General features: G+C 47.2%; 1 protein-coding gene across 1 annotated transcript in view; it reads right to left on the bottom strand.

The window, feature by feature from the left end:
• Positions 1 to 869: 869 nt before the first annotated feature.
• LOC144179307 (uncharacterized) overlaps positions 870 to 25,924 on the bottom strand; it is a 142,261-nt gene continuing 117,206 nt past the window's right edge. Inside the window, exons 5-9 of the mRNA XM_077707604.1 lie at positions 19,640 to 19,713; positions 16,975 to 17,090; positions 9,490 to 9,824; positions 7,690 to 7,829; positions 870 to 1,787 (exon numbers count right to left, since the gene is read on the bottom strand). Of these exons, the coding sequence (XP_077563730.1) occupies positions 1,626 to 1,787; positions 7,690 to 7,829; positions 9,490 to 9,824; positions 16,975 to 17,090; positions 19,640 to 19,713 (827 nt within the window). The 3' untranslated portion in view covers positions 870 to 1,625. The remainder of the gene's footprint in view (positions 1,788 to 7,689; positions 7,830 to 9,489; positions 9,825 to 16,974; positions 17,091 to 19,639; positions 19,714 to 25,924) is intronic.

The following is a 25,924-nucleotide window of genomic DNA, read 5'->3' as shown; positions in this document are numbered from 1 at the left end:
CAAGCAAGCAAATGTGCCATTTGGCGCTCCCCATTCGAAACAACGGAACAAAGAATGGACGCATGAACGAGCAACGTTTCTCAGATTCACCTGCGGTGATTTCTCCATCTCAGTTGAAGCTGCAAACATATCAAAAATGCACATACCAAGAATGGGCGTCATCGGTTCTCTTTTGCAGTAAAAAGAACACGCGAGACGTGAGCAGACAGTGTTCGTTTTTGTATTCCGTCGATGGTCTGGGTGACATTCGGACTGCGCACCTGACGCCACACAACCAGTGCAAACCCCATCGATTACGCTCAGTCGTTCTTCCCAACTCTCCCACGCATGGCACGGGGCACACCCCGTTAACTTGCACAAAGTCCCCGCACACCGCAGGCCGACTTCAGTGCCCGAGACCCCAGGCCGGAACTCTGTACACTCTGCCCGAAATCATTTGCGCCTCTACTGGGTCTCAAATTACTGTTGAAACAATCGCAATAACGCAACGGGTGTGTTTCTATTTTTATACGCCGAAATGCTAATGAGTAACACAAATTGGTGCAGCTTGCACTATTGGTGCAAGGCTGCAGAAACAGCAGAGCCGGTGGTCAATCTAGCTTCTCCACACACAGACAGCGGATCCCAGGAGAGAGGGAGCAGTGTTCCTCGAACAGCGAGCTGCAGCTTAAGACTCACCCTCGAAATTAACGGCGCCCAATGCGTCGTCGCCGCCGACCGAGTTAAGTGCGCTTACGTCACCTTCCTCCGGCCCACAAAGGGCGTCCCCGTCCCAACGACCGCGAACCGTAATTTCTAAGCTCAACCGACCAAAAGTGTCACGTGGGCACACACCCGCCTCCGGCTCTGTGAGGTGGGGGAAGCGCTGTAGCGACCGGAGCGCCACGGGACCGCTCCACCGAAGATGACGACGAAGGCGGTATCTCCTTACAACTGCCAGTTGAGCTTGTTGGTATACGTTCATCTTCGTCTACGTGTTTAAGTAGCGCTTTTTCAATCATGAGCGGTGGCTCCTCTCGTGCCGAAAGCCCACATGCAAGCCTAACCGACGCCGGGCGCTCCTCATGAGGAGAGCGGTCACATGCCGTCGGTATTTTTTTTTTTTTTTGCTAATGCCACCTAGTGAAGGTCGTGCCGGGAGCCTCCGGCCGGGGAGTTTTGGTCTTGGTATTTTTTTTTATTAACGCCAACGGACCATGCTCAAGCTTAAAGAGCTCTGCTGTTAAAAAAAAATGTTTTCGAACTGATATCGCTGGACGAGCCCTTCACGAGCTGCTCGAACCTTGTCCACTGGATCTCCTTTCTCCGTAACGCGTGGTAGCGAGTCTGCTCGAGTGTACTAACTTGTCCGACAAACACGTATCTCGCTCCTTGCCAGCAAGCAAACGTGTTTTGGGCGTTTTGCAGTGCAGCCCGGGCAAGTTGTTCAGGTTGTCCCGCAGACTGTCTAGCTTCACTGAGCACAGCTAGGCAATGCGGTTGTCTGTGCGCCGTTGCCGCCCGGCTTCCGGAGACCAATAAGACAACCTTTTCTCTCCAAAGCACATCGCACGTGCCCCGGCTATGCAGTGGCAAAAGCGGAGGCGGTGTCGCCCGCGCTCGCTGGACGAGAGGCTGGGGGTCCTTCAGGGCCGGCTGTTTCTGTGTATCCAGTCGAGGTACTCGCTGACCCTGGTGTAGACTCCCGGGAATCCGGCGGCTGCGCAGCGGCTTCCGAACGACACCACGCCAACCACCAGCCAGTGTCGGTCGCGGTCACGAACCATCAGGGGACTGCCGGAGTCGCCCTGTTCCATAACATTTGGGAGAAACGGCGGCGAAAGGAGGAGGGATATTAAAGGTAGCCACTTTAAGCATACGAAAGGGATGATTGACAATGTTGCGCGCCTTATGAACGTCACAGTTTGGAGTACGATGTCAGCAATCGGTTTGGTTGAATATGAAGCCCCCAAAATATGAAGCAGCTGACAGCCAGGCATGAAAGCTGGTCTTTCAGATGCCTGAAATAAACTTTATGAGGAAAACGGGTGCCTTTCACGCGATAAGATACGACTGTGCGTAAAATAATTTCGGACAATGAACACCCCAAGCAGAGAATCCAAGAAGTACCCGCAGATTCTGAAGTACGCTTTGTTTTCCTTTTTTAGATGCGAAGCATCTCATGCTCGGTGCTGTGTCCCTCCCTCCCTTGTCCGCGGTCCACACTCTACTGCGCATGCGCGTCTCTTCAGCCCCGTCAGCGTTCGGGCTGACGCCAGCGCAGTCCACTATAAAAAGAAATAGTTAACGCCCGGTTTCGATCCCACGACTCCACGGCCGCAACGGGAGGTACGTGGCGCTCTTCCACTGCGCTACAAACCGAGACGGGAGCATGTGCTACGAACGTGCCTTATGTCCTTCACTCATTCAAACTACGTCAAGAAGCTACTGATACAACGAAGGCACGCGAAGCTGAACGTCAGCGGAAACGACGAACTGAAAACTAATGGTAACTTCAGTCGACCCCATGGCTGCTTCACATTACTACTCAGGGTTCCCCTAGGGGAAGATGGTGTAATTTTTTTTTCAGATTTTCAAGCGACCTTTGAACTCCCCGTGCCACTTTGCAGTACGTTTTAGTGGGTTTAGCATTGGTTAATAAATGTAAATGTAAAAATTTGAGTCGCCATGCTTCTTCTGCAAGCTTTCACAGGAAACGGGGAAATTACATCCAGACACGACGAGACGGTCGGCTTCGGCTTCTCGGGAGCCCTGCGAACAATATTGTTGTAACTGATGTACAGTCGGACGCCCACACAAATCTTCAACTAGTGCGCGCGGCGGTGACTTTTCATGCGTCAACGCCGTATGACGGAAGCCAAGTTGCGAACAGGTCGAGATTACGTGCACGCTCAGAAACCGCTCCCAGCTGGACCCATCGTCTGCTAGGCTGTTCCTTCTCAAGAGCGACAAGTGAGAGAAAAATCGATGCTCGCGCACGCTAGTTTAAAGATTTAGCCGACTGTAAAGGGTGCGGAGCTGCGACGGAGGTGAGTCTGTAAGACTGGAATAGGTAACTGATTTGCTCAGAGAAAACGTCAGCAGCCAGTGCTACTGCATTTTCATTGCCATCCAGATGACTCGTAATTTCTCTGGTGTTTTTTTGGCTTGAACAGACACATACTTTCGAAATAATCAGGGGGTTACAAGCAGAAACAATTCCAACAGACGTAATAATATCAGCGATGGCGAGGTTGAGTGAGTGAAACACTGTTAACTACGAGAGGCCATGAGGCCCGGGGTGCGGGGAGTAAGGATGAGGGAACAAGGGTAAGGTCACAGCTCACACAATGAACACAGTTCAGTATTGGAATCATATTCAGAAAATGCACACAGTTACGTCAGTCAATAACACGAAAATGCACATTTCACATGCCGTTCACACTGTGAACAGTGCACGCTAAAGACATTTCGCACTGTAGAACTGTAGACAGAACGGGGAAGTCGGTCAAACCGCTACACCGATTTGTCAAGACCGTTTTTAAGGGCGTACTGTGTGGTTGCTTCAAGTGTAGAGTGATCGTCACGGACGTGGGTGCGGGACCTAGGGCTAAAAGCTGATGGTGATTAAGGCCTAATGAAGGACAAAGCCAAATTAAGTGGTAAAGATTTGGTATGTCATCACAACTACATAAAGGCACCGGAGCAAATAGGATTCTGCTAGGGATGTCCACTTCGGATAATCTGTGCGGTGTATGCTTCGTTCGGATACCAGTTATTGGCGAATACTTCCCCAGGACGAGAGAATGGCTTGAGAGGGCCAAGGACGTCAACCGGAGTTTCTTCTTGTAAGACCTTGCTGCTTTCCTTGTTGAGGTAGCGAAGCTAGGGTTGCCAGCCTGCTGCTTGGAGGGGGGGCCGTGGCGGGCACAGCGGGAGGTGATTGCAGCCTTTCATTTGGTCTCTTATTATGGTAAGAATATTGGTTTCCGTTGTGTTCGGTGAAAACAGATGGTTTAACTCTCGAAAAGCAACGTAGTAATCGGTCATAATGCAAAATTCCTTCTTGGGGAGATGGACGGAATGATAAATTTGCCGCGCGTCTCCTAGAATTCGCAGAAGTTCTACATCTTCTACCATGCTGTATGTGTTAGAAATGTGCCTAGATCTATTTAATTCCCGGAGGTCCGTGGATGTCAAGGCAATAGCCGCAGTCATTCCATTCAGAGCCGCGTCAGTTTAGAAGTCAGCTTCGTCGCCTGCCTTGTTATCTTCGAGGGTGCAAACGTATGGTCGCGTAATTTTCGTTTACTGCAGCGGATCGGGGGTCGACGTAGATGTCCGATGGAGGGCCGCTCCCCCGGAGCGATTGCTGGCGGAGAATCGGTGCTGTGAGAGTCGCTATTAGGTGGTCCCACTTCTGGAGTCTTTTTCCTTGTGGCGAATGGTCCAGATGATATTGGGAACGTAGTTTCGCGTCTTCGATGAGGTTAGTGAGAAGCGGAAGCGGAACTGCTTCATGGGGTGTATCTACCCGGGTAAAAAAGATGCGTTCGCTGATCACGCGGAGAAGGTACCGATTCATCTGCTGGGGACAATTTACGTGCGACTGTCGTAATTCATAAATCGGGAAGCCGTAGGTGAAGCTCCTATGTGCCACGGCACGGGCGAGCATGGTGCGGGCTGCTTGGTGCGCCCTGCCATGTTTATTAGATATTCGGGTAATTAGGCGTAATGTGGAGAGCCAGGTCCTCATAAGTGAGGCTATCCACTGTTTTGGGCTCTTACAGCTACTGAGGGGAAGGCCCAGCAGCCGAATGGTGCCATTGTGGGATTCTAGTAACGTATCCTCCACTTGGAGAGAGATAATTCATTCCTTACTTGTGCCACGTTTACCGTCAACGCTGAGCAGTTTTGTCTTGGTTGGAGATAGCTGTAGCAGGAAATGGGACAGCCTATGTTCCCAGCTAAAGACTGCTGGTTGCAACTTTGTTTGCATAGTTTCTTTCGAGTAATAATCTGAGGCTTCTGTCCATACCATAACATCGTCTGCATAAAGGGCAAATCGGCGGCAGTGTCCTGCTGAAGAGTTCGGGCTACGCGGTTTATTGCCAAATTAAAGAGGAGAGGAGCCAAAATGGACCCCTGAGGGACTCCTCTATCGAGATGGAACGCAGGAGCCAAAATGCCTCGTGCATGTCTAATGCCAGTACGTAGTCAGGCGAGTCCTTGCGCGAGGTCCGATTGATAACTCTCCGTAGGAGCCATAGGTAATCCTGGGCAGCAAGAAAGCAGTGAGGCCGTGGAGAAACCAATTTATACTCTCCAAGTGGGGAACGAGCCAATTGTTAACCACACGCTCGGCAAGCTTGCTAATTACAGGTGTTAGATATGCGGCCCGTTCTTGCCCCTATTTATTCCTGTTCCACGACGCCTCGCGACGAGCAGGTTCTTCCCGTGGTCATCTGAAATGCGTATATCAATTTGCAGATCTTGTAAATAGTAATTTCTGTATCTTTGAGCGTCACTTAACGTAGAAAATTGTCGTACGCACTCGTGCGAACCAAAAGTTCGAAGGAAGGTATTGTTAAGGCAGGAAATGTTTATTTATAGTTCACGATGGGGTGAAATGGAAAGCGATAACCAGATCAACAAGCAGTGCGTATATGGTCAGCCCCAGGGAACCCAACCTTGTCTTCCTCACCCGTTCATTCTTAGCTGATGGAGCCCTCGGTAAAGGCAGTGCAGGCGCATGCATAATAATATGCACTTTTACTGAAGAATATCTCCGACTTCTGAGGCGGTCACTTGAGTACCCGTGATGAGACATAGCTTTCAACTATCGTGGCAGCCTCTTATAGTCTCGCCCGAATGTCTCCGGCGCTGCCTCCAGCGGTCTATATTATCAGCATAGAGGCTGTGATGCACGTCGGGGATCCGTCGTAGTAGGAAAGGTAATTTGATCATGAGCACATTACATACAAATGGTGATAAGACGGACCCCTGTGGGCTGCCACGACTGCCCAGACGGATGAGGTGAGATTTGAGTGCTTGTACTGTTAGTCTGGTGGTCCCTTGAGACTGAAAGACCGCGATGCAGTTATACGGCTTGCTGCCCACATATAAATCCCTGAAATTGTGGACGATGGCGCTGTGTGCTACACAGTCGGAGGCTTTAGTTAGATCAAGCCCCATTACGACTCGAGTGTCGAGTGGAGACACGCCCACGTTGTTGATTACGTGCTGTTGCAGTTTTAACATCATGTCCTGCGTCAATAAAGAAAACCTGAAACCCACCATGGTGTGTGGTAAAAGCTGACGTGTGGTCACGATTGATCTGGTGTGTCCATGGTATGCACATGATGAGGGTATGTGGTGTGGGGGTTGAGACGGGTCAAAACCACGTGCTCCACCAGAAGCTTCCCCAGGCACGAAGTCAGTGAAATAGGCCTCAAGTTCTCTACCTTTAGGGCCTTCCTAGATTATGAAATGAGTTTAATTAGGGCGCTTCTCCACGTGGGGGGGGGTTCCCGTGTTCATGTAGGTGGTAAGAACCCGTACGGACGAGTCATCAAGTTTGGTGAATACGCGATTGGTAATACAGTCAGGGTGTGGTGCAGATCGCGTGTTGAGGTGGGGGATGGCCTTATACACGTTTGCCTTTATGATTGGTCTGTCCAGATGCAGGCTGGGTTTACCGGCATATGGCTAGCTGGTTCTGGGGAGGGGGGGGGGGCGCAGTATGAAGGTAGAGGTCCTGCAGCTTTTGTATTAATGTGGTTCCATCCCCTTGAAGCGCTTGTATAATACGTAGTAGGTTGTTACGCTGAGTAAGATGTCTTCCGTATGGGTTTAGTAGGTTGCGGCTTGTTTTGGGGGTATTCGTCTGCACCTCCAACCCATCACACAGCGCATTCAATTGTTGATTGCTGAGGTACTCAGCAGCATGTTTTTTTTTCCTTCTTCAGTCTATGGAGCCTTATGAGCAAGGAACGTTTACGCGGTTGCGTGTGGAGAATTTTCTGCATGATGTCTTTGTTCTCCCACGTGTGCAAAATTCATGAGTCTATTTTACCATGGCCACCGGAGCAAACATCAGGGAATTGAGAATCAAACTATTTTCTGACTAGACAGATACTGGCGTGTGGATCCCGTCGGTGACTCATTTTTCTGTCACGCACATAACAGTCCCAATACTGTAAAATTTTTATTTAAATTCGTACCTGTGCCTCTCAGTGACTACCCGTAATATAAAAGCTAACGCTCCTTTATGGAAGAACGCGTGGTTAAAACGCGGAGCTTTCTCCGATACAAATGTCCACAATCAAATAAGCCAAAGTTCAAACTGAGCTAACCGAATGTGGTGTTATGATTTTCTATCTCTTAGTTTGTGATTGAGTGATCTGAATGCGCTAATTCGGTTAGCTCAACGTTGCCGTAGATTTCGACATTAGCTTATTGGATTGTGGACTTTTCATTTGTGTCGGAGAAAGCTTCGCATTTCATCATCATCATGTGCCATTTGTAGAAACCCATTGTTGGACTTCCTGCAGTTCACTTTCCTGCAGTGCATTTTACGTCCCCGCCAAAAGTGAGACAGAAAGCTCCGCTTTAAAAAGTAGCAGGATAATTTTTAGGGCCATTGATGCAAAGTGATGCCACATTTTCGGTGAAAAGATGCCGGCCGTACGCTCGCATATATACACGTACCTGGCAGGCGTCCTTTCCGCCCTCGATGTATCCGGCGCAGAGGAAGCCCTTGGTGATGGGCTGCACGTATCTCCGGTCGCAGTCCTCGTTGCGCCAGATAGGGAACGATACCTGCTGCAGGCTTCCACTGTTCGAGCCGCCTGCGGATACAGTCGTGTATACCGTATACAGTTAGGGAGAAGACCAAATCATGCCACGAGGTTTAATCGCAACCCAGTCCCCAAGTGTGCGCCGAAGTTATTTCCATGCGGCGGCGCGTTCGACTCCAAGCCGGAATGGCTTTCTTTTAAAAGAGGACAAAACACACCAACAACAGCTGACACTTTGTTCCATCGGACGATAAAGTTTTTCGGGTGGCCTAAACTCGACATCGAGTAACATCGTTTCTTATTATTAGTAATCTTATTATTATTGTAGCAGTTGTTATTGCATTACCGCTTGTTTTCAAAACTCTCGCTAATATCGTTTTAAAACGACCGAATTACAGAGTGCCTTCTCACATCGTCCTTGAGACCGCCCTACGATGCCTGCCGAAGCTGACGCTTTCTTGACGCCACATATTGTTCGTACTTTGAGCCTGCACACTACCATCGAAGAACTCATAGAGGCCCACCTAACAGCGCAGAAAGGAAGACTCGGAGCAAGTCCAACAGAAAAGGAAACGCGAGGTAAGCTTGGGTACACGGCACAGCCCATTAAGGAAAACGCAGTGGACATCCCTCACTGACATAAGGGACAAGAAGTCTTGTCCGACCAATACCACGGAATACGTCCCCTCCACACCATGAGCGAAGACGCATAGCAAGACCTACAGCATTAGAAAAACCGTATGGAGACCAAGACCACGTCGTCTATTGGCGCGCCGGAATACCCTAGGTACGGGGTAAGACCGGCGGTCGTTACCTCCTGAACCGACGTTACTTGAAGTCTGACACTTTAATCGTGTAACAGCCAGCAGGCTGAAGAAGCTGCTATCGCCCTCGCTTTCTTCCACACAAAGGCCAAAGTAATTATTACCGACTGTCAAGCCACCTACCGAGCATACCAAGCAGGTAGGATTTCAAGACAAGCGCTTCGGGTTCTGCTCCGACGACTCCCCTAGAAGCAAGTCAAAATAATATGGACCCCGGCCCACTCTGCTCTTTCCGACAACCAGACGGCACATGTCCTGACCAAGAACTCGCCCACCGGGCACCGCAAGAAGTGTCGGAGCGGACCTGGCAACCCCTGCTCATTTACGCCGATCACCGATCAGGTCACCAAAGAACAGGAAGTCGTCCCGAGGCAACTACAGACCAATACACACCCGTACCCAATACTATACTCCATCCATCCTACTCTCTATCATCCCCTATGTATTTACTGCCAAGCCCCAGTCTCAGTGTACCTCATGGTCAGGGAATGTCAACTAAATCGAAATCCTCCCTCCATCCCCAACCCCTCACGCCAGCAGCATCTAACACACCTGCAGTGCAGTATTCTTGTGTTGATTGAACTTTCGTCTAGGTGTGCAAGTGGTCCATTTTATTCTGCTGCCCAGAACAGCTCTGAGCAGGGCGTGGGCAGTCCGAAACGACATAACGGAGAGACCGGTAGTACCATCTTAATTTAACCGATTGATTAACTATGAGATTTAACACGCCGACACTACACAGGTGATGAGGCACGCCGTAGTGGAGGGCTTCGTATTACTTTCGACCACCTAGGGATCTTAAGCGTGCTCCCGATCTCCAACACACTGGCGTTTTCGCTTTTCGCCTCCATCAGAAGAGTGGCCACCGCCGGATAGTACCATCTTACCGTAGGATAAGGTGCCCCAGCCTATGGCCGTGGCCATTAGCCCCGCGAGCGCGTTGGCTCTCAATCCTGCCTTGGACGCAACCGTGGGGTCCGCTGCAGCAGCAGCGGGTGCCGTAGTGAAAGACGCTTCAGGCAGGCAGATGGGCCTGATGGCCTCGTTGAACTCTGCCGGCTCAGCGAGGCGCAGCAGCGCGATGTCGTTGTAGAAGCCGTGGCGGGCGAAGCGTGGATGCTGCGTGGCCGCCTCGATACGGAAGTCCACGGGCCGCGCCTGGTCCCGGTCGCTGTAGATGTGGTGCTCGCCCAGACGGACGCTCAGCTGGGCCGGCCGGTACCTGCGGAGGAGAACGCGAGACCCCAGAGGGTTGCCTTTACAGCGTCGACTCGTCATCGGGACCGTGCCACGATGACGGGGTTTGCCTGTAAAGCGGGCTCCATGGCGAGTGCGTCTGCTTTGCACTGAAGATAAGGCAGGAGAACATAAGGTGTCTTGTATTCGTTACTGCGAAAGCAATCCTGTACTTTCCAGGAACTGCTCTGAAATGCCAAATAAAAGAGAGGTGGTGTTGCTAACGCTAACAAGTACTGCAGCGTTGCTTAGTAGGCGCTATATAGGACAATTGTAGAAGTACCGCATGGTATTTTATCATCACTTATGCGGTAGCGGGCAGAGGCTTCAAACCAAAACCAGCACTCAGTGGTCGCATTACGTTTGTAGAACCATCTGTGAATGTGTGAACAAGGTACCCTGAAGCTGTTCACTGAAAATAAAAAAAGGTGAGAACATGTAATGTCCAAGCAGCAACTATACTAACTGAACACGTAATTTTAGGAATGTCGACTCAGAAAAGCGTATACGTCGTGGACGGAAGAAAAAAATGCGCGAAGATGAGCACAATGACGCCCTTGCATGCGGGTAGACTTCCTGTTTCGCTGTCACCTATCGGCGGTGAGATGTTTGAGTGGCGCCCCCTGGCTACTGACGTCAGCGTTGGGATTCGCGCCGCTATCGTCTGCTATACTGCGCTTGTGAGGGGCAGCAGTGCCCGTGCAAGTAATCGCCCGTTTTGATGCTTCAGTGCATTAAAAAGCGTATTTCCAGTAATTCAGTTATTTTGCCAGCTTCCGACACCTCTGAATAATTTCAAGCTGTATCCCGCACAGGTTTGCAACACATGAGGGGAGACAGAATAACTTCCTTAAGAGCATCGGTCAGAAGATCGTGTGTAACTGGTCCTTTCTAGCTTACTTCTGAGGTTCAGTGCTGAAATGCCTCGCCGAGTATTCGAAATGCGTGGACTTCCCTAAGATATTTTTGAGATGCTCTTACGAAGACTCAACAGTCTGTAATGCTACACACCAAGCAGCGAGACCCTGCGCGCGCATCACACAGCAGGAAATAAAACGGCTGCCTTCTATTTCTTTCGTTGTTCTGTACTTATATCAGATGAATGTTTTTTTATGTGCCCAACATTTAATTTTTCTGCATCGTTACAAACCTCTTATTTGGAGATTTGGGGGTGTTTGCGAGGCTCATAAAGCTTTTTGGTGATATTTTCTTGACGCAGTGTGGCATACATTCCCTTCTTCACAAATTGGTTTTCGTTGTGGCTGCGTGCACGAAGGTGCATATCCGCAACGTGCATTGTTTATACACACACAAATTCAATGAGAGGGTTTGTGCTACGCCACCGCTAAACGGCGCAGACAACGTTATTCAAACTACTCGAAGGCGGCTTTTGTGCCCCCATTTTTTATCGTAATCATCGCTATCATGACGAACTCCCTCTCATCCCGAACGGCTATGGCGTGATACGGTGTTGAAGGCTTGATATACTCGCTAACGAACGCAAGAAAAAGTGTACGTGCCGGTTTTCAGTACAACAAGAATCGAAACTGATGAATATGTCCAAGCAGCTATTTATTGTTTCTAACCATTTCAGGCGTAAAGAACAAATCCAGGCCTATTCGGGATGGCGTTCAATGAATTGAAAAAAATTACTTTGTCCTGGACTGAGGACCCCGACCCCCAACCAGCGAAATTTCACTGGTAAATAAAGTTTTCTCCCCTCCTCCTCCGCTTCAGTGCCGCTTTACTATAACGTATATCTAAATGTGGGGAAGATATGGCTGTGGGTAATGTACCGTAAATATTCCTTCATGTCTTAGCAAACATAGTATTATTGTATCTTTATCGTATACGTGGTTATCATGCGTGCATGCATGTGTGCGTGCGCGTGCGTGCGTGCGTGTGTGTATATGTGTGTGTGTGTGTGTGTGTGTGTGTGTGTGTGTGTGTGTGTGTGTGTGTGTGTGCGCGTGCGCGTGCGCGTGTGTGTGTGTGTGTGTGTGTGTGTGCGTGCGTGCGTGCGTGCGTGCGTGCGTGCGTGTGTGCGTGTGTGTGTGTGTGTGTGTAGGCTGGCGGGCGGGTGGGCGCGCGCGCGCACGCACGCACGCACGCCATAGCCATAGAGAGCTTCAACCAGCCATAGAGAGCGTCATTCGAGAAAAAACTAAAAACATGTTACCGCCCGGGTTTGAACCGGGGACATTGCGCGTGTGAGGCGCACGTGATGACCGCTGCTGAAGATTGGCCATAAAGAAAAAAAAAGCATTACGGAAACCGGGATGACCGCTAGTGCTATGTATACGACAGAGATCCTGTATGTCTGTCGTAACCTGCATGCGTAAATAACATCCAGAACAGGAACTGACAGAGATTTGGATAGCTTGAATGTAGCGCACTTCAATAAACAATCTGAGTGGTTGTAAAACTCAAGCGAAGGTTTCGGAGTCGGTTGGAGGTTCGTTGAGTTTGGCAAGTGCTGTTGCGGATGCAGAAAGACACCAGAGAGAGGGAGGCGGCAATTGACACGTTTTACCTTGTTTTTTTGTAAGTTGTGAAGTGGAGAGCAAGACAGTTTTAAATAATGTAGACCAGAAATTCCAGCTTTCTGTATTTCATAATCGAGCTGATACCTATTGACATTAACAAATTTCCGACACAACAACGTTTCCGACAACCGATACCCACAAAATACCATAGCTGGTAGCCATGCAGAAACGACGTTTTTGAACTATTAACAGCGGAACTGTTTAGGCTTGAGCTTGTTCCGGTGGCGTTAGCAAAAAAAAAATACCACCCGCCGCGGTGGCTCAGTGGCTAAGGCGTTGCGCTGCTGAGCACGATGTAGCGGGTTCGATTTCCGGCCGCGGCGGCCGCTTTTCTTATGGAGGCGAAAAGCAAAAACGCCCGTGTGTACGAGATTTCGGCGCACGTTAAAGATCCCCAGGTGGTCAAAATTAATCCGGAGCCCTCCACTACGGCGCGCCTCATCGCCTGCGGTGCGTCGACGCGTTAAACCCTGCAATCAATCAATCAATAAAAAAAATACCAAGAAAAAGAACTCCGATGCCTGTAAAGGGTGCACCACCGCAGATAGGGTGTTATGGCAATGAAGCCGGCTGTCGCGCCTGCTCGAGAGTGAGCACAAGGGGCATCTGCATATGCGCACCCCTTACTGTACTAGTTGATAGTCTTTCATAGGTTAATAAAACGCAAAACAAATGGCGCAGTTCGCTTTAGTGGTACAAGGCTAGAGAAACAATGGAGTTGGGGGTTGAGATAGCTCTTCTTCCTCCCTGGGATCCACTGTCAGCACGGGGGAGCGACCGGAAAGGCCTTGTAAAATCCGGCTACACTTGGTCTCATCCATTAACACTTAGCCTAGCCGAAACAAAGCCTAGCAAACCTTAGCAAAACCGGAAAAAAGCTAGCCCGACCCCCGGCACCGCTATTTCTCCAGCCGTGCACCACTTTTGCAAGCAGTCCCAATTTTCTTGAACTAATACGTCCGCACGCGCTTCGCACCTATCATCGCATTTACAGGGATATGAATAGGAGCCGTATCAGTGGGTAACTGTGTGTGACGTCAGTAAGCCAATTACTGGTGCGCTCGTGCGAGTGAGTGAGTGAGTGAGTGAGTGAGTGAGTGAGTGAGTGAGTGAGTGAGTGAGTGAGTGAGTGAGTGAGTGAGTGAGTGAGTGAGTGAGTGAGTGAGTGAGTGAGTGAGTGAGTGAGTGAGTGAGTGAGTGAGTGAGTGAGTGAGTGAGTGAGTGAGTGAGTGAGTGAGTGAGTGAGTGAGTGAGTGAGTGAGTGAGTGAGTGAGTGAGTGAGTGAGTGAGTGAGTGAGTGAGTGAGTGAGTGAGTGAGTGAGTGAGTGAGTGAGTGAGTGAGTGAGTGAGTGAGTGAGTGAGTGAGTGAGTGAGTGAGTGAGTGAGTGAGTGAGTGAGTGAGTGAGTGAGTGAGTGAGTGAGTGAGTGAGTGAGTGAGTGAGTGAGTGAGTGAGTGAGTGAGTGAGTGAGTGAGTGAGTGAGTGAGTGAGTGAGTGAGTGAGTGAGTGAGTGAGTGAGTGAGTGAGTGAGTGAGTGAGTGAGTGAGTGAGTGAGTGAGTGAGTGAGTGAGTGAGTGAGTGAGTGAGTGAGTGAGTGAGTGAGTGAGTGAGTGAGTGAGTGAGTGAGTGAGTGAGTGAGTGAGTGAGTGAGTGAGTGAGTGAGTGAGTGAGTGAGTGAGTGAGTGAGTGAGTGAGTGAGTGAGTGAGTGAGTGAGTGAGTGAGTGAGTGAGTGAGTGAGTGAGTGAGTGAGTGAGTGAGTGAGTGAGTGAGTGAGTGAGTGAGTGAGTGAGTGAGTGAGTGAGTGAGTGAGTGAGTGAGTGAGTGAGTGAGTGAGTGAGTGAGTGAGTGAGTGAGTGCGCGCGCTTGTGTGCGTGCGTGCGTGCGTGCGTGTGTGTGTGTGTGTGCGTGTGTGTGTGTGTGTGCGTGTGTGTGTGTGCGTGTGTGATACATAGCAAGTAGTTACTGAGTGTACATGCGACCTTTAAGCCGCTGCTGTTTCAATGTACTTATTCTTGGGGTTCATTAGGACAACTATAGTACCTTCTGTATACTCCAATGCTTAAAGTAGCCAGCTCATTTTTGGGTTGGAGCTAAACTATTTAATGAATCATTATTTCTGTCTGTCTCTCTCTCTCTCTCTGAATTTTAGCAGATTTTGGGGGGGATTGTGAAAACGGGCATGGCTGCCCGATATATTCTCCTATACCATTTGTGACGTCAAAAATCCTGAAAGAGTAAGTTTTGTTTTTCTGAGTTCGCTTTTCGCCCATAAAACGTACTTTTTGATGTCACAAAAAATTGTCACGAAAAGGGAAGGCAGAAGAGCCATCTTTAACTGTTTATTTCCAAACAAAGAAGACAACGTTTGCCGTTTAACGATAGCAAAAGGAACTACGAAAAGCGGGATTATTAGGTCGAAGCAAAAAGTAGTCCAGCCTGTAGTGTCCATGTTTTCTATACCGCTAACCCTGCCATCGGTGATAACAAAAATCTTTGTCCATCAAAATGCGACCCCGCGCCGCGCTTCCATCGCACAGTATTTGAAGGGGCCATGGAGACGAAATACAAGTGTGTGTTTTTTTTTAAAGAATAAATGTTTCATAGTGCCCTCAGCGTTTGTCCACTAACAAACGATGCTTTATTTGCTGAGAAATTAGACAATTTAAGCAAAAATTTCGAATCTCCCGCAAAATCGTGTGTTTCGGGACCTGAGCGATGTATGCAGGGCAGGTGTTTGAAACGAGCTTTAAGCACGTTGACCACGGCTGCAGCGGACGACGAAACGTCTTTCGTTGCTTCGTTTACCGTCTGTCCTCTAGATGGTGCCACATTACCGCTCCGGCAAGCTGTCCGCACTCGCTCTGTTTTTGACCAGATTTACACCTGGCTAATTTTTATTACCGTGGATAGTAATTGTTTCATGAAACATTGAGTATGCTCAACACGCAAGACAATGCCGCTCATGCCAATTGGCCAGTTTCGTGTGAGACAAACCCAAATCGCCGGACTGGTGTGCAACTATAACAAGAAGAATGCGCGCAGTACGAAATGGTGCTTCTATGTTTATGTGTGCGTTCGTTACTTCCATTGCTTACCCCACCATTCTTACGGCTACAAAAATAATATGCAAAATTGAAGCGAAAATAGCTCACTCTGCAAGCTTACAAGCCTTGCGTAACTTGCGTTTGCTTTTGTCGGCCTCAGCAAACCGCACAGCTGCCCATATTGCGTCATAGGTCCTAGTGCGGGAAATTAGCTAGTGGGTCGCACGGCCATTCTCTGTTATCCTAGTTGTATAGCTTATTTTAGTGAAGTTTGTAATAAAAGGGATGTGGCTGTGATTCTAAGGAGTCAATCTTGCGACTGAATCAAACTTTAATTTTGCCGTCATTACCCCATAGAGTTTCTTCGTAAGTATGCTAGAGAGGAAACTGCGCCTTGTAAGCCATGTCGTCATGGGGGTTCATGGGAAGACCCCCTTTTTGGATTAGTATTGGCATGACAATTGGAGTCTTAAGCGGTTTTGGGGATTTGATTTCTTCACTATGCATTAACACGTTTACGAGCTACAAGGAAGCCGAAATCCTCCCCTTTCTGTGACACAAAGGCAATGCGTGATACCACCTGACGTTACTCATGACGCAGTCGAAGGACGTATGACTGAGCGGGTAATATGCCGCCGCTAAATTTGTAGCCGACGAAAAGAAGAAACAAATCGTACTTCGACGAAGACAAGATACGGCAGATACGGGCGCTTGTATGCGTCCTATCTTGTCATCGTCCACGACTGCTTAACGCCACGTTTTTTTTTTCTTGTTAAACTAGGTGGCGGTCGCGGTGCACCGGCTCACTACGAAGGCAGCGTTTTCATAGGCACACTCAAAAAACTTTCGAAACAATTCAAACAACCTATTTTTTGAAATAATGGTAAAATTAATAAAATCGCAGTCTCTAATGAGCCCCCCCCCCCCCCCCCCCCCCCCCAAAAAAAAAAATATATTAACATTGTTCGTAACTACAACCTTGGCCTGCGGAACAGCAGGCGCAATTGTTCCGGCAAAAATACGATTTACCTCTTTTTCCGTAGTTTTAAAACAGCCTGTTTTTATTTTCCACTTACTTCATTGCACACTGTTCTTCGCGTTTTTGTGGCACTTTGCTTAAATTTGCGGTCACTAAACCGTTTCAATCCAAGCCAATGATGAAACTAAGGCGAGCGCGATGTATAATGGCGGTCCATGACGACACAGACGACCTTGATGTGAGCAGCATAGACGCTACCGCCAGATTCCTCTCTAGTGTATACTGTAAGAAACTCTATGCATTACCCCTTGAAACTTCGCGCGCCGGCCCAAGTATCGAAGCAAGTAGCGCCGCCTGGTCACGTATTGCGTATGTTTTCTTTTCTTGGAACGAGTGCTGAGTCTTTACAGTGCACTTCCGTTTGAACAAATACTGTTGATGTAAGAAAAAAACGAGATTAAACATTGGATGGCACTGAAGGAGTGCAACCGCGTTTCACTAAATGTGAAATAAATCATGTCCAGATTGGGGCGGCGAGAGGGGGACAAGCAAATGCGCTCGTAGTACCTGAATCCAGAAGGATGTGACAGACAATGGGCGGCCGTCAGGACGTAGCGCTCGTTGATAAGCGCTCCCCCGCACCAGAATTCACGTCCGCGACGACCCTCCAGGAATATGGCAGCCTGCGAAAGATGGGCGGTAGCAGGGATGCGCAGGCGGCGAGAGTGAAGCAGCAGTCAACAGAAATACCGTGAAATCCCGCGACTTGGATAGCACCATTTGGCTGTTCTCACCTATCTTGCTCTGGTCTCGTGTTATGATGGTCAGTAATGTGGCAACTAATTATTTGATTGAAAACAAAAAACAAGCGTTTTGCAGTGTTCGCTCCCGGATTTGGTACGTCTGTGCTTAATTCAAATTTGTCTCTACTGGATAGTTCTGAGAGGATGAGTGCAGCGAAGTTCTGGTTCTAGTTTTGCCCATGCCGTTCTAACAACCTCGCATTGATTTTCTTAATTCCCTCAGTGTACGTTTGAAGCTTCCCGGGATTATAGAAACCCATATTACAGATCCTTAAATTCATAAATTCTGAGGAGGAAGGTGGTATAAACACTCAGGTATTAGTCAAAGCCAGTGGTCAAAACACTCTGCCATCAGGCGTGTTTCTGCGTGCGAAATTATGCCGCGCACGCGGTTTTTAGCATTTGCCTATTCGAAGCGGGAAATCTGAAACGGTTTTTTTTTTTCGCTGGACGCTCTCGTTCTACACCCGCATAAATGAACACCTTGTAATGGTGACTTTATTATTTTCTTATCTCACAGTGGCTTATCATCGTCTCAACACGGGATTCCACATTTCCCAGATCCCCACGTCAGCTGGCTATCCACCTTACAAAACGCATCAGGATTTGGCTCCTGCAAGCGGCATTATAGAGCATCCGTTACTGCCGAGATCGTATCTTTACATAGAAGGACGTCTATGGGCACAACTTCAAGCCGAACAGCAGGCTCGTTACGCCACAACGTTTTAAGATAGATTTCGGGATATGGTGGAACCGATTACTTCCCTCTCGTTACACTCACATACGAACAACCTCAGCTACACGTTTATTTTTTATTAAAGATTGTCCTGGAGACCCCACAGCGTGACGTTTGTACCATCCGGATCAACTTCTTAGAGATCAAGTCGTGTATGGCCTCCAGCATGTGTGGGATTTCGTTTTTGTGTTCAGGGATATTCTCGCTGTTTTATTTTCACGATGGGTGTGGGCCAGAAATGGTCGTAAGGATGGGCGTTGGAGATGAAAGGACAAGTGTCAATGCAGCTGTCCCACAGTGTTTGCAGGAGCGACCAAAGAGTTTGCGAAATACACGAGGCAATTGGCTTCCTTTGTCAGCACACAGCTTTCCACACAAATATCCCTAAACCACTTATCTTACATAGCAGTCGGAGAAGCGAGAGGAATCTTAATGTCATCAAGACGAAAATTTATTTCTTTTTCATTTTGATATGGACTCTCTCTTATCGCTGTTTGAAATTACCACGCAAGAAATTGAGAAAATTCGGTTAAGCCAAACTTGCTTTAGCCAGACATTATTTCACAGTCATCACGTTTTAACTCTGTTAAGTTCTATCTATTGTGCGTATAACTGCAATGAGGCGCGCGATATCCGAGCGGTTCCCATTACAGAACACTGGTCTGTATACACACAGCTGTTACGAATCAACTGAGTGTGTGCGCGTATTGACGTGGTGGGTGGGCTTCGACAGCGCGACAGCGTGCATTGATGCTTTCTCGCATAGCATCGATGCTTGGAAGAGGAAGACATTTGCAGCGATCTCGTGACTTCGAAAATACGACGCGGCCAGAATCCTCTCTAACGGCCTTTGACGGCCGGGGCGAGTAATTCATCGCCTCTCCGGCTCTGCAAGAGTGTTTTCGTTTGTGTGTGTTTGACTCTGTCGTCCGTTGCACCACCGCCTTGTGCGAACGCTACACGCGACCTGTGAAGAGTTTTTTGCTTGTTTGTACTTTTTTTATGACGTTCGCATTGGGCCGAAAGGCTGTGGTCCGTTGAGACTTCTGGCTGTGAATTCTCGCCCACAAGCGAGCCGAGTTAGTTCCCATCGCGGGCTCGACTGAGAGCGTTACTCTGCCCGTTCGACTGCCGTGCTGTAAGCACGCCAGGGCGCTCCTCCCGTATCGTCGCTACTCTCTTCTGGCCATTCACTAAACAAATCGACGGCACCTCCCCTGCAAGCCGCTCACCCACGCTACCAGGAACGGAATTCGTGGTCTTCACGGCATCTGAGGTCGGTTGCGGGACGCCTTCGCCAATGTAACACTACATAAAAAACACAGATTTGCAGTTTGGCTGCATATGAAAGTGACTTTGCAGACTGTCAGGCACTCTTATTTTGCGCGCGAATTTCTTCTGTGTAGTGCACTCTCTACTGTGGTCCATTGGCTACGGAGTTCAGCTGTTGTACACCTAGCGGCTGCGGGTTCGATTCTCAGGCATGGCATGTATTTGTTTCTTGTTTTCTTTATTCTTGCGGAGGTGAAAAACAAAGGCGCCACGTGTGCAAAGCAAGGGGCACTTAAAACAACTCTAAAAAGTCTAAGCTGATCAGTTTATATCTTCGCAACAGGCGTAACTCCTATCCCAGGCGGTGCTTCGGGGCGTGCAGCTTCGACTTACAACTTCTAACATTCGACATCTCACTCACCATCCAGGGCCACTGTCCTGGCGCCGCTTCGTGTCCGCCCACTATTCTTGAGTCCCGACCGCCATGACCACAGCCTGGGAAGAAAAACAAACAACGACAATTGCCATGCTCAAATACTAGGTGCCAGCGTTCTAAAAAAATCTTCCTCTATCCGCAAATACCGCTGAAACATACATACAGCTCGTATACCATGCGCTAGGTTTCTTAATGTTTCCTACCCACTCCTCAAAACCAGTCAACATTTATGCCATGGAAGCCACCGAAAATTCCGGAATTTAATCGGGTCGTCACTAGAAGCGGCGCATAAGTGCAATGAGGAAGTTGCTCTTAATTTACAGTGGAAGGCATCTGGGGCGCTGGGAAGCACCGAAGCGGGCCCTACAGCTTGCCCACGAATTTTATCGCAGTTATAGCTCATTTTCAATCGCAAAAGATCGCGGGCAATGCTTATTTTTTCTACTTACTTCACTGACTTTACTGACACTCGTTACCGCCTGCCAGACGTTGTCGGCGAACGCATCCGCTATATATATATATATATATATATATATCAGTGTGTCGAACCGAAAAAAATACCGGTTCGGTTACGGTTCGGGTTCAGGTGAAATCATTTCGTTCCGGTTCAGTTCCGGTTCGACAAAATCACGTACCGAACCGGTTCACGAACCGGTTCAGGAGCTTGAACCGGTTCGCGAACCGGTTCGATTAGTTGAATTATGACTGAAATTAAAAAAATCATTTATTAGTTTAAAACGACAGTCAAATAAAAAACAAACAAAAATTCAAAATGCTGTTGTTCCCCAAGGTCAGTGGCGCAATTGCAAAGCAAAGTTTAAACAATTACGAGATATTAGAAAAACAGATGAAGTGACGACGATTTACCACCTACTTTCCCGCCCAGAGTTTATGTTGTCCTAGCGACTATTCATAAAGCCACCACAAAGAGGTAGGACGGGGGGGATATATTTTCTGCCCTTTCCTTTTTTGTTGAAATCGCAATCGTCGCTATGGAATCGCCCATCACGATAACCTTGAAGCCTTAAATTTAGGCCTGCATAAACCATTGGCGTACATTTTTAATATTTGTAACAAAAACTATAAAATCATACCACAGGCACATAAATACTACAAATGAATTAGATTATTTGGTCACCCTGAATAATTTGTTAGCTGTCACCTTATCGAATGTGTTAGCCACACTTTTGCTAAAAGTAAGCTTCAGTTAACGCTCTGTCACTGCATTATTGCTCTGACCACTGCAATTCCTTTGGCGGTAGCTATACCGGATGAGTGCATTACAATCAGTATGTCATCGTACCGCCTGACCCCCTGCCGTCGTTCCGTGTGCTACATCGCGGAATATTATAAGATATTATGCTGTTACAAAATGAAAGGGAAATTTGACGCGCGGAGCATATGAGATGGGGCTTTTTTTGGCTAGACGCTTTTTAATTCGTCCACAGCAGTACTCCCCTCCGGAACAAGTAGCAGTAGAAGTAATGTAGCGAGTTGTGCAGTCAGTACAAGTGCACCTTCGAAAAAAAAGCAGATCTTAAAGAGACAAAACTGCATCAGCAGCACGGCTTAGCCACTGAGCAGCTTCTGCGGTCACACTTGTCAAGTATTAACAATTTGCAGGTGTCGGACCTTTTAAACAAATTATGAAACGCAAAAAGTTTGCACAGATCGGGTGTGGGCTTTCGCTGTTGCACAGTGGAGCACTCCTGCAGCCTGATTGCTCCAATAAAGTCGCAGCTAAGGAAGGGCAAAGTCGTTTTTTGTCCCCTGCAAGCTGCCGAGAATGACATTTCATTTGGTCAGCTTGCACTACGCTCGCGCTTCCAGCAGCAACAGACCGTTGCTGCATTGTTGGTCGTTCATTTCCCCTGTTGCTACATAGAGCGTGATAGTGTTGAATTGTCTGGAGGGGAAAGTGCGCGAGCGGGTACGAAGTTGATGGTACGTGAAAGAAAAAAAAAGGCCTGAATTGCATTGACTGTGCAATATCAACCACGGAGGGTCGAACCGTTCGGCATAAACCGGTAACCGTTATTTCTTTTTTCGGTTTAGTTCCGGTTCGGGTTCAGCCTGCTCAAAAAATAACGGTTTGGGTTCGGGTTCAGTTCCGCCAAAAATACCGGTTCAGTTCCGGTTTTCGGTTCGGTTCGGTTCCGGTTCGACACCCTGATATATATATATATATATATATATATATATATATATATATATATATATATATATATATATATATATATATATATATATATATATATATATATATATAAGACAGAAAATAAGGGTTGGCAGTCAAGAAAACCTCGGAAAGCAAAGGGGAGGTTGCGGTGGGTCATAGAAAGAGATGAAGAATTTTTTGAGTCGAAAAGAAAGTGGTGAAAAAATGCCCGCCGGGTGGGATCCGAACCCACGACCTCCAGAATACCGGTCTGGTGCGATAACCACTACGCTACCAGTGGGGCTGTTTCCCCAGCACTTTCTCGGGTATTTATGTTAAGGTATTTTTGTTTTATGCAATTGGGGGTGGTAGCCAGCGCCACTCGGACTACTCGGGGTGAAGGGGACCTTCTTTTTAACCCCCGGCCGTGACTCGAGTGTCTACGACATGTCGAGAGTGGTCGACCAGCGTTGAACCCTCTTAAGTTCCCTTTGGCACCAAGACTGCCAGAACAGAGACCCTCGTTAAGCATGTAGCGAATCAGAAAATGAAAATAAGACAGAAAATAAGGGTTGGAAGTCAAGAAAACCTCGGAAAGCAAAGGGGAGGTTGCGGTGGGTCATAGAAAGAGATTAAGAATTTTTTGAGTCGAAAAGAAAGTGGTGAAAAAATGCCCGCCGGTGGGGATCCGAACCCACGACCTCCAGAATACCGGTCTGGTATATATATATATATATATATATATATATATATATATATATATATAGTATATATATATATATATATATATATATATATATACCAGACCGGTATTCTACGAGGGTCTCTGGTATATATATATATATATATAAATCTAGAGAAAGATAAACTCACAAAGCGCGCAGAAATAGTATAAGTAAAGAGTCGGATACACAGCAAGAACAATAACAAACAATGTTTACTTACGTAGCGGCAACGGGACTTGCCTTCATCAGAGCAAAGTTACATGATTTTGCTGTCGCAAACATTTTGAACACATTTCTTATATAGGTTTGCATAAAACTGTGAGAAAGAGCGGAAAATGTTTCGGAAATGGGGAGTGTGCATACAGTCAGGCTACGCCTATGTTACAACATCAACAAACAAACAAGAAAAATAAAAAGGGGGGGGGGGGGACGAGAGAGAGAGAAAGGGGTCGTGTTAACAATGCAGCGTTCAAGGTTGCACCATGACGGGTCAACCTATGCCGCGCGGGGCTGCAAGTTCAGACAATGGGGGAAACTGGACAACCGCGGTTTGAAAAGAAAGGGAAGAGTATACAGTAAGGTTATCAGTGACTGCGGAAACTGGTTCTGGGGGAAGCGAAGATGGGTGTGCCCCCCGCGGGTCAAGAGAATAGATAGGGGGCACAAAAGAGCATTTCACAGAAGCTAGCAATTGAACAGGAAATAGGTAGGGTCACAAAAGGTTAAACATGAATAGATCACAAACATTCTTAAGGGGGTGGTGGGAACGAGGCCTCCCTCCCCAGGACAAATGGCATTGTTGAGCCACATTAGGCTAATAAAGCTGCTGTATTAGGAGAGTTTCTGCGAATTTTGATGGCAAACTCGAGGGTAGGAATAATGAACATAGTTATAAAAATTATGAAGCCGCTAATTTTAATCGAGGGATAAGCACGTTAGTTTTCCGTAACTTTCATTAATTCCAAGCGTGGCTGACCCCAAACTTATAAATGAGATAAGATTCCCGAACCTCGCGGTCGTGGTGCGTTTTGAAGGCGGATTCTAAAATCGTTGCTTTAAGATGTTCAAATGCATGTCCGGGGCTGTTCACATGTCTTGACAGGGGCAAATAAGGGCAGCTTTTTGCATGAGAGCGGTGATTATTGAACCGTATTCGGAAGGGCGTTTCAGTTAACGCCCTTCCGAATACGGTTCAATAATCACCGCTCTCCTAATACAGCAGCTCTCCTAATACAGAAACTCTCCTAATACAGCAGCTTTATTGGCCTAATGCGGCTCAACAATGCCATTTGTCCTGGGGAGGGAGGCCTCGTTCCCACCACCACTTAAGAATGTTTGTGATCTATTCATGTTTAACCTTTTGTGACCCTACCTATTTCCTGTTCAATTGCTAGCTTCTGTGAAATGCTCTTTTGTGCCCCCTATCTATTCTCTTGACCCGCGGGGGGGCACACCCATCTTCGCTTCCCCCAGAACCAGTTTCCGCAGTCACTGATAACCTTACTGTATACTCTTCCCTTTCTTTTCAAACCGCGGTTGTCCAGTTTCCCCCATTGTCTGAACTTGCAGCCCGCGCGGCATAGGTTGACCCGTCATGGGTGCAACCTTGAACGCTGCATTGTTAACACGACCCCTTTCTCTCTCTCTCGTTCCCCCCCCCCCCCCCTTTTTATTTTTCTTGTTTGTTTGTTGATGTTGTAACATAGGCGTAGCCTGACTGTATGCACACTCCCCCATTTCCGAAACATTTTCCGCTCTTTCTCACAGTTTTATGCAAACCTATATAAGAAATGTGTTCAAAATGTTTGCGACAGCAAAATCATGTAACTTTGCTCTGATGAAGGCAAGTCCCGTTGCCGCTACGTAAGTAAACATTGTTTGTTATTGTTCTTGCTGTGTATCCGACTCTTTACTTATACTATATATATATATATATATATATATAGGTTTGGAAATGAGGGGCTCGTTAGGAAATACAGAAAGAAATGCCGGCAGTCTACAACGCCAAAGAAGGCATAGGGGAATGGTTAGACTATTTTTTACCGTTAGTGACGTTACATTATTTTTTATTATTACGTGAGAAAGAAAGAAAGAAAGAAAGAAAGAAAGAAAGAAAGAAAGAAGAAAGAAAGAAAGAAAGAAAGAAAAACACGCGCCCAGAGTGGGGGACGGTCCCCACTCTGGGCGCGTGTTTTTCTTTCTTTCTTTCTTTCTTTCTTTCTTTCTCACGTAATAATAAAAAATAATGTAACGTCACTAACGGTAAAAAATAGTCTAACCATTCCCCTATGCCTTCTTTGGCGTTGTAGACTGCCGGCATTTCCATTTCTTTCTGTATATATATATATATATATATATATATATATATATATATATATATATATATATATATATATATATATATAGAAATAAGAGTTCGCAGTCCAGAATAAGACCTCAGAAAGCAAACGGGAAGATGTAGTAGGTCATTGAAACAGATAAAGAATTTGGAAAGAAAGAAAGAAAGAAAGAACGAAAGAAAGAAAGAAAGAAAGAAAGAAAGAAAGAAAGAAAGAAAGAAAGAATCGCACCAGACCGGTATTCTGGAGGTCGTGGGTTCGGATCCCACCTGGCGGGCATTTTTTCTCCACTTTCTTTCTTTCCAAATTTATCTTTCCAACCTACCGCATCCTCCCTTTTGCTTTCCGAGGTCTTCTTGACTGCCAATTCTTATTTCTGTGTTATTTTCAACAAGCCCCTCATTTCCTATTCTGATTCGCTACATGCATAGCGAGGGCCTCTGTTCTGGCAGTCTTGGTGCCATATATATATATATATATATATATATATATATATATATATATATATATATATATATAATATATATATATATATATATATATATATATATATATATATATATATAATATGTGTGTGTGTGTGTGTGTGTGTGTGTGTGTGTGTATTTCATACGAAAGGAAGGACTAAAGGCAGTCCTCTTTACACATCAGTAGTAAACATTTTTAAGGTTTTCCTCGTGAGTGACTCTGGCTTACTTACCTTGTGTCGACATTTCGACGCACGGTAAATATCCCCCCGTGGTTTATATTACTCTGCCGCCCTGCACTATAAGATGCGCCTCGGAGCAAAGGCATAGAGCAACGGGGCATCAAATGCGCCAACGTTTTTAAAAAGTGCGTTTCCAAGGAAACATAACAGCAAGAAAGAGCGCCTTACGTTGTGTTGAAATATTACGCACAAAATTGGCAAGATCGAATAAGCAGATATAAAATGTGGATATTGCCATATACACAGCCTTTCCTTTGTCCGACCTTTCACAACCAAACGTGTCGTCAGTGCAAACGAGGCGAGTGCCAGGCGCTTGGTATAACTGTCAGTTTTTTCAGG

The sequence above is a fragment of the Haemaphysalis longicornis genome, unplaced genomic scaffold (genome assembly GCF_048455015.1).
Source record: "Haemaphysalis longicornis isolate Haplotype H1 unplaced genomic scaffold, Haemaphysalis longicornis Haplotype H1 scaffold_4, whole genome shotgun sequence".
Classification (NCBI taxonomy): domain Eukaryota; kingdom Metazoa; phylum Arthropoda; class Arachnida; order Ixodida; family Ixodidae; genus Haemaphysalis; species Haemaphysalis longicornis.
This window is presented reverse-complemented; position numbering and strand designations above follow the sequence as displayed.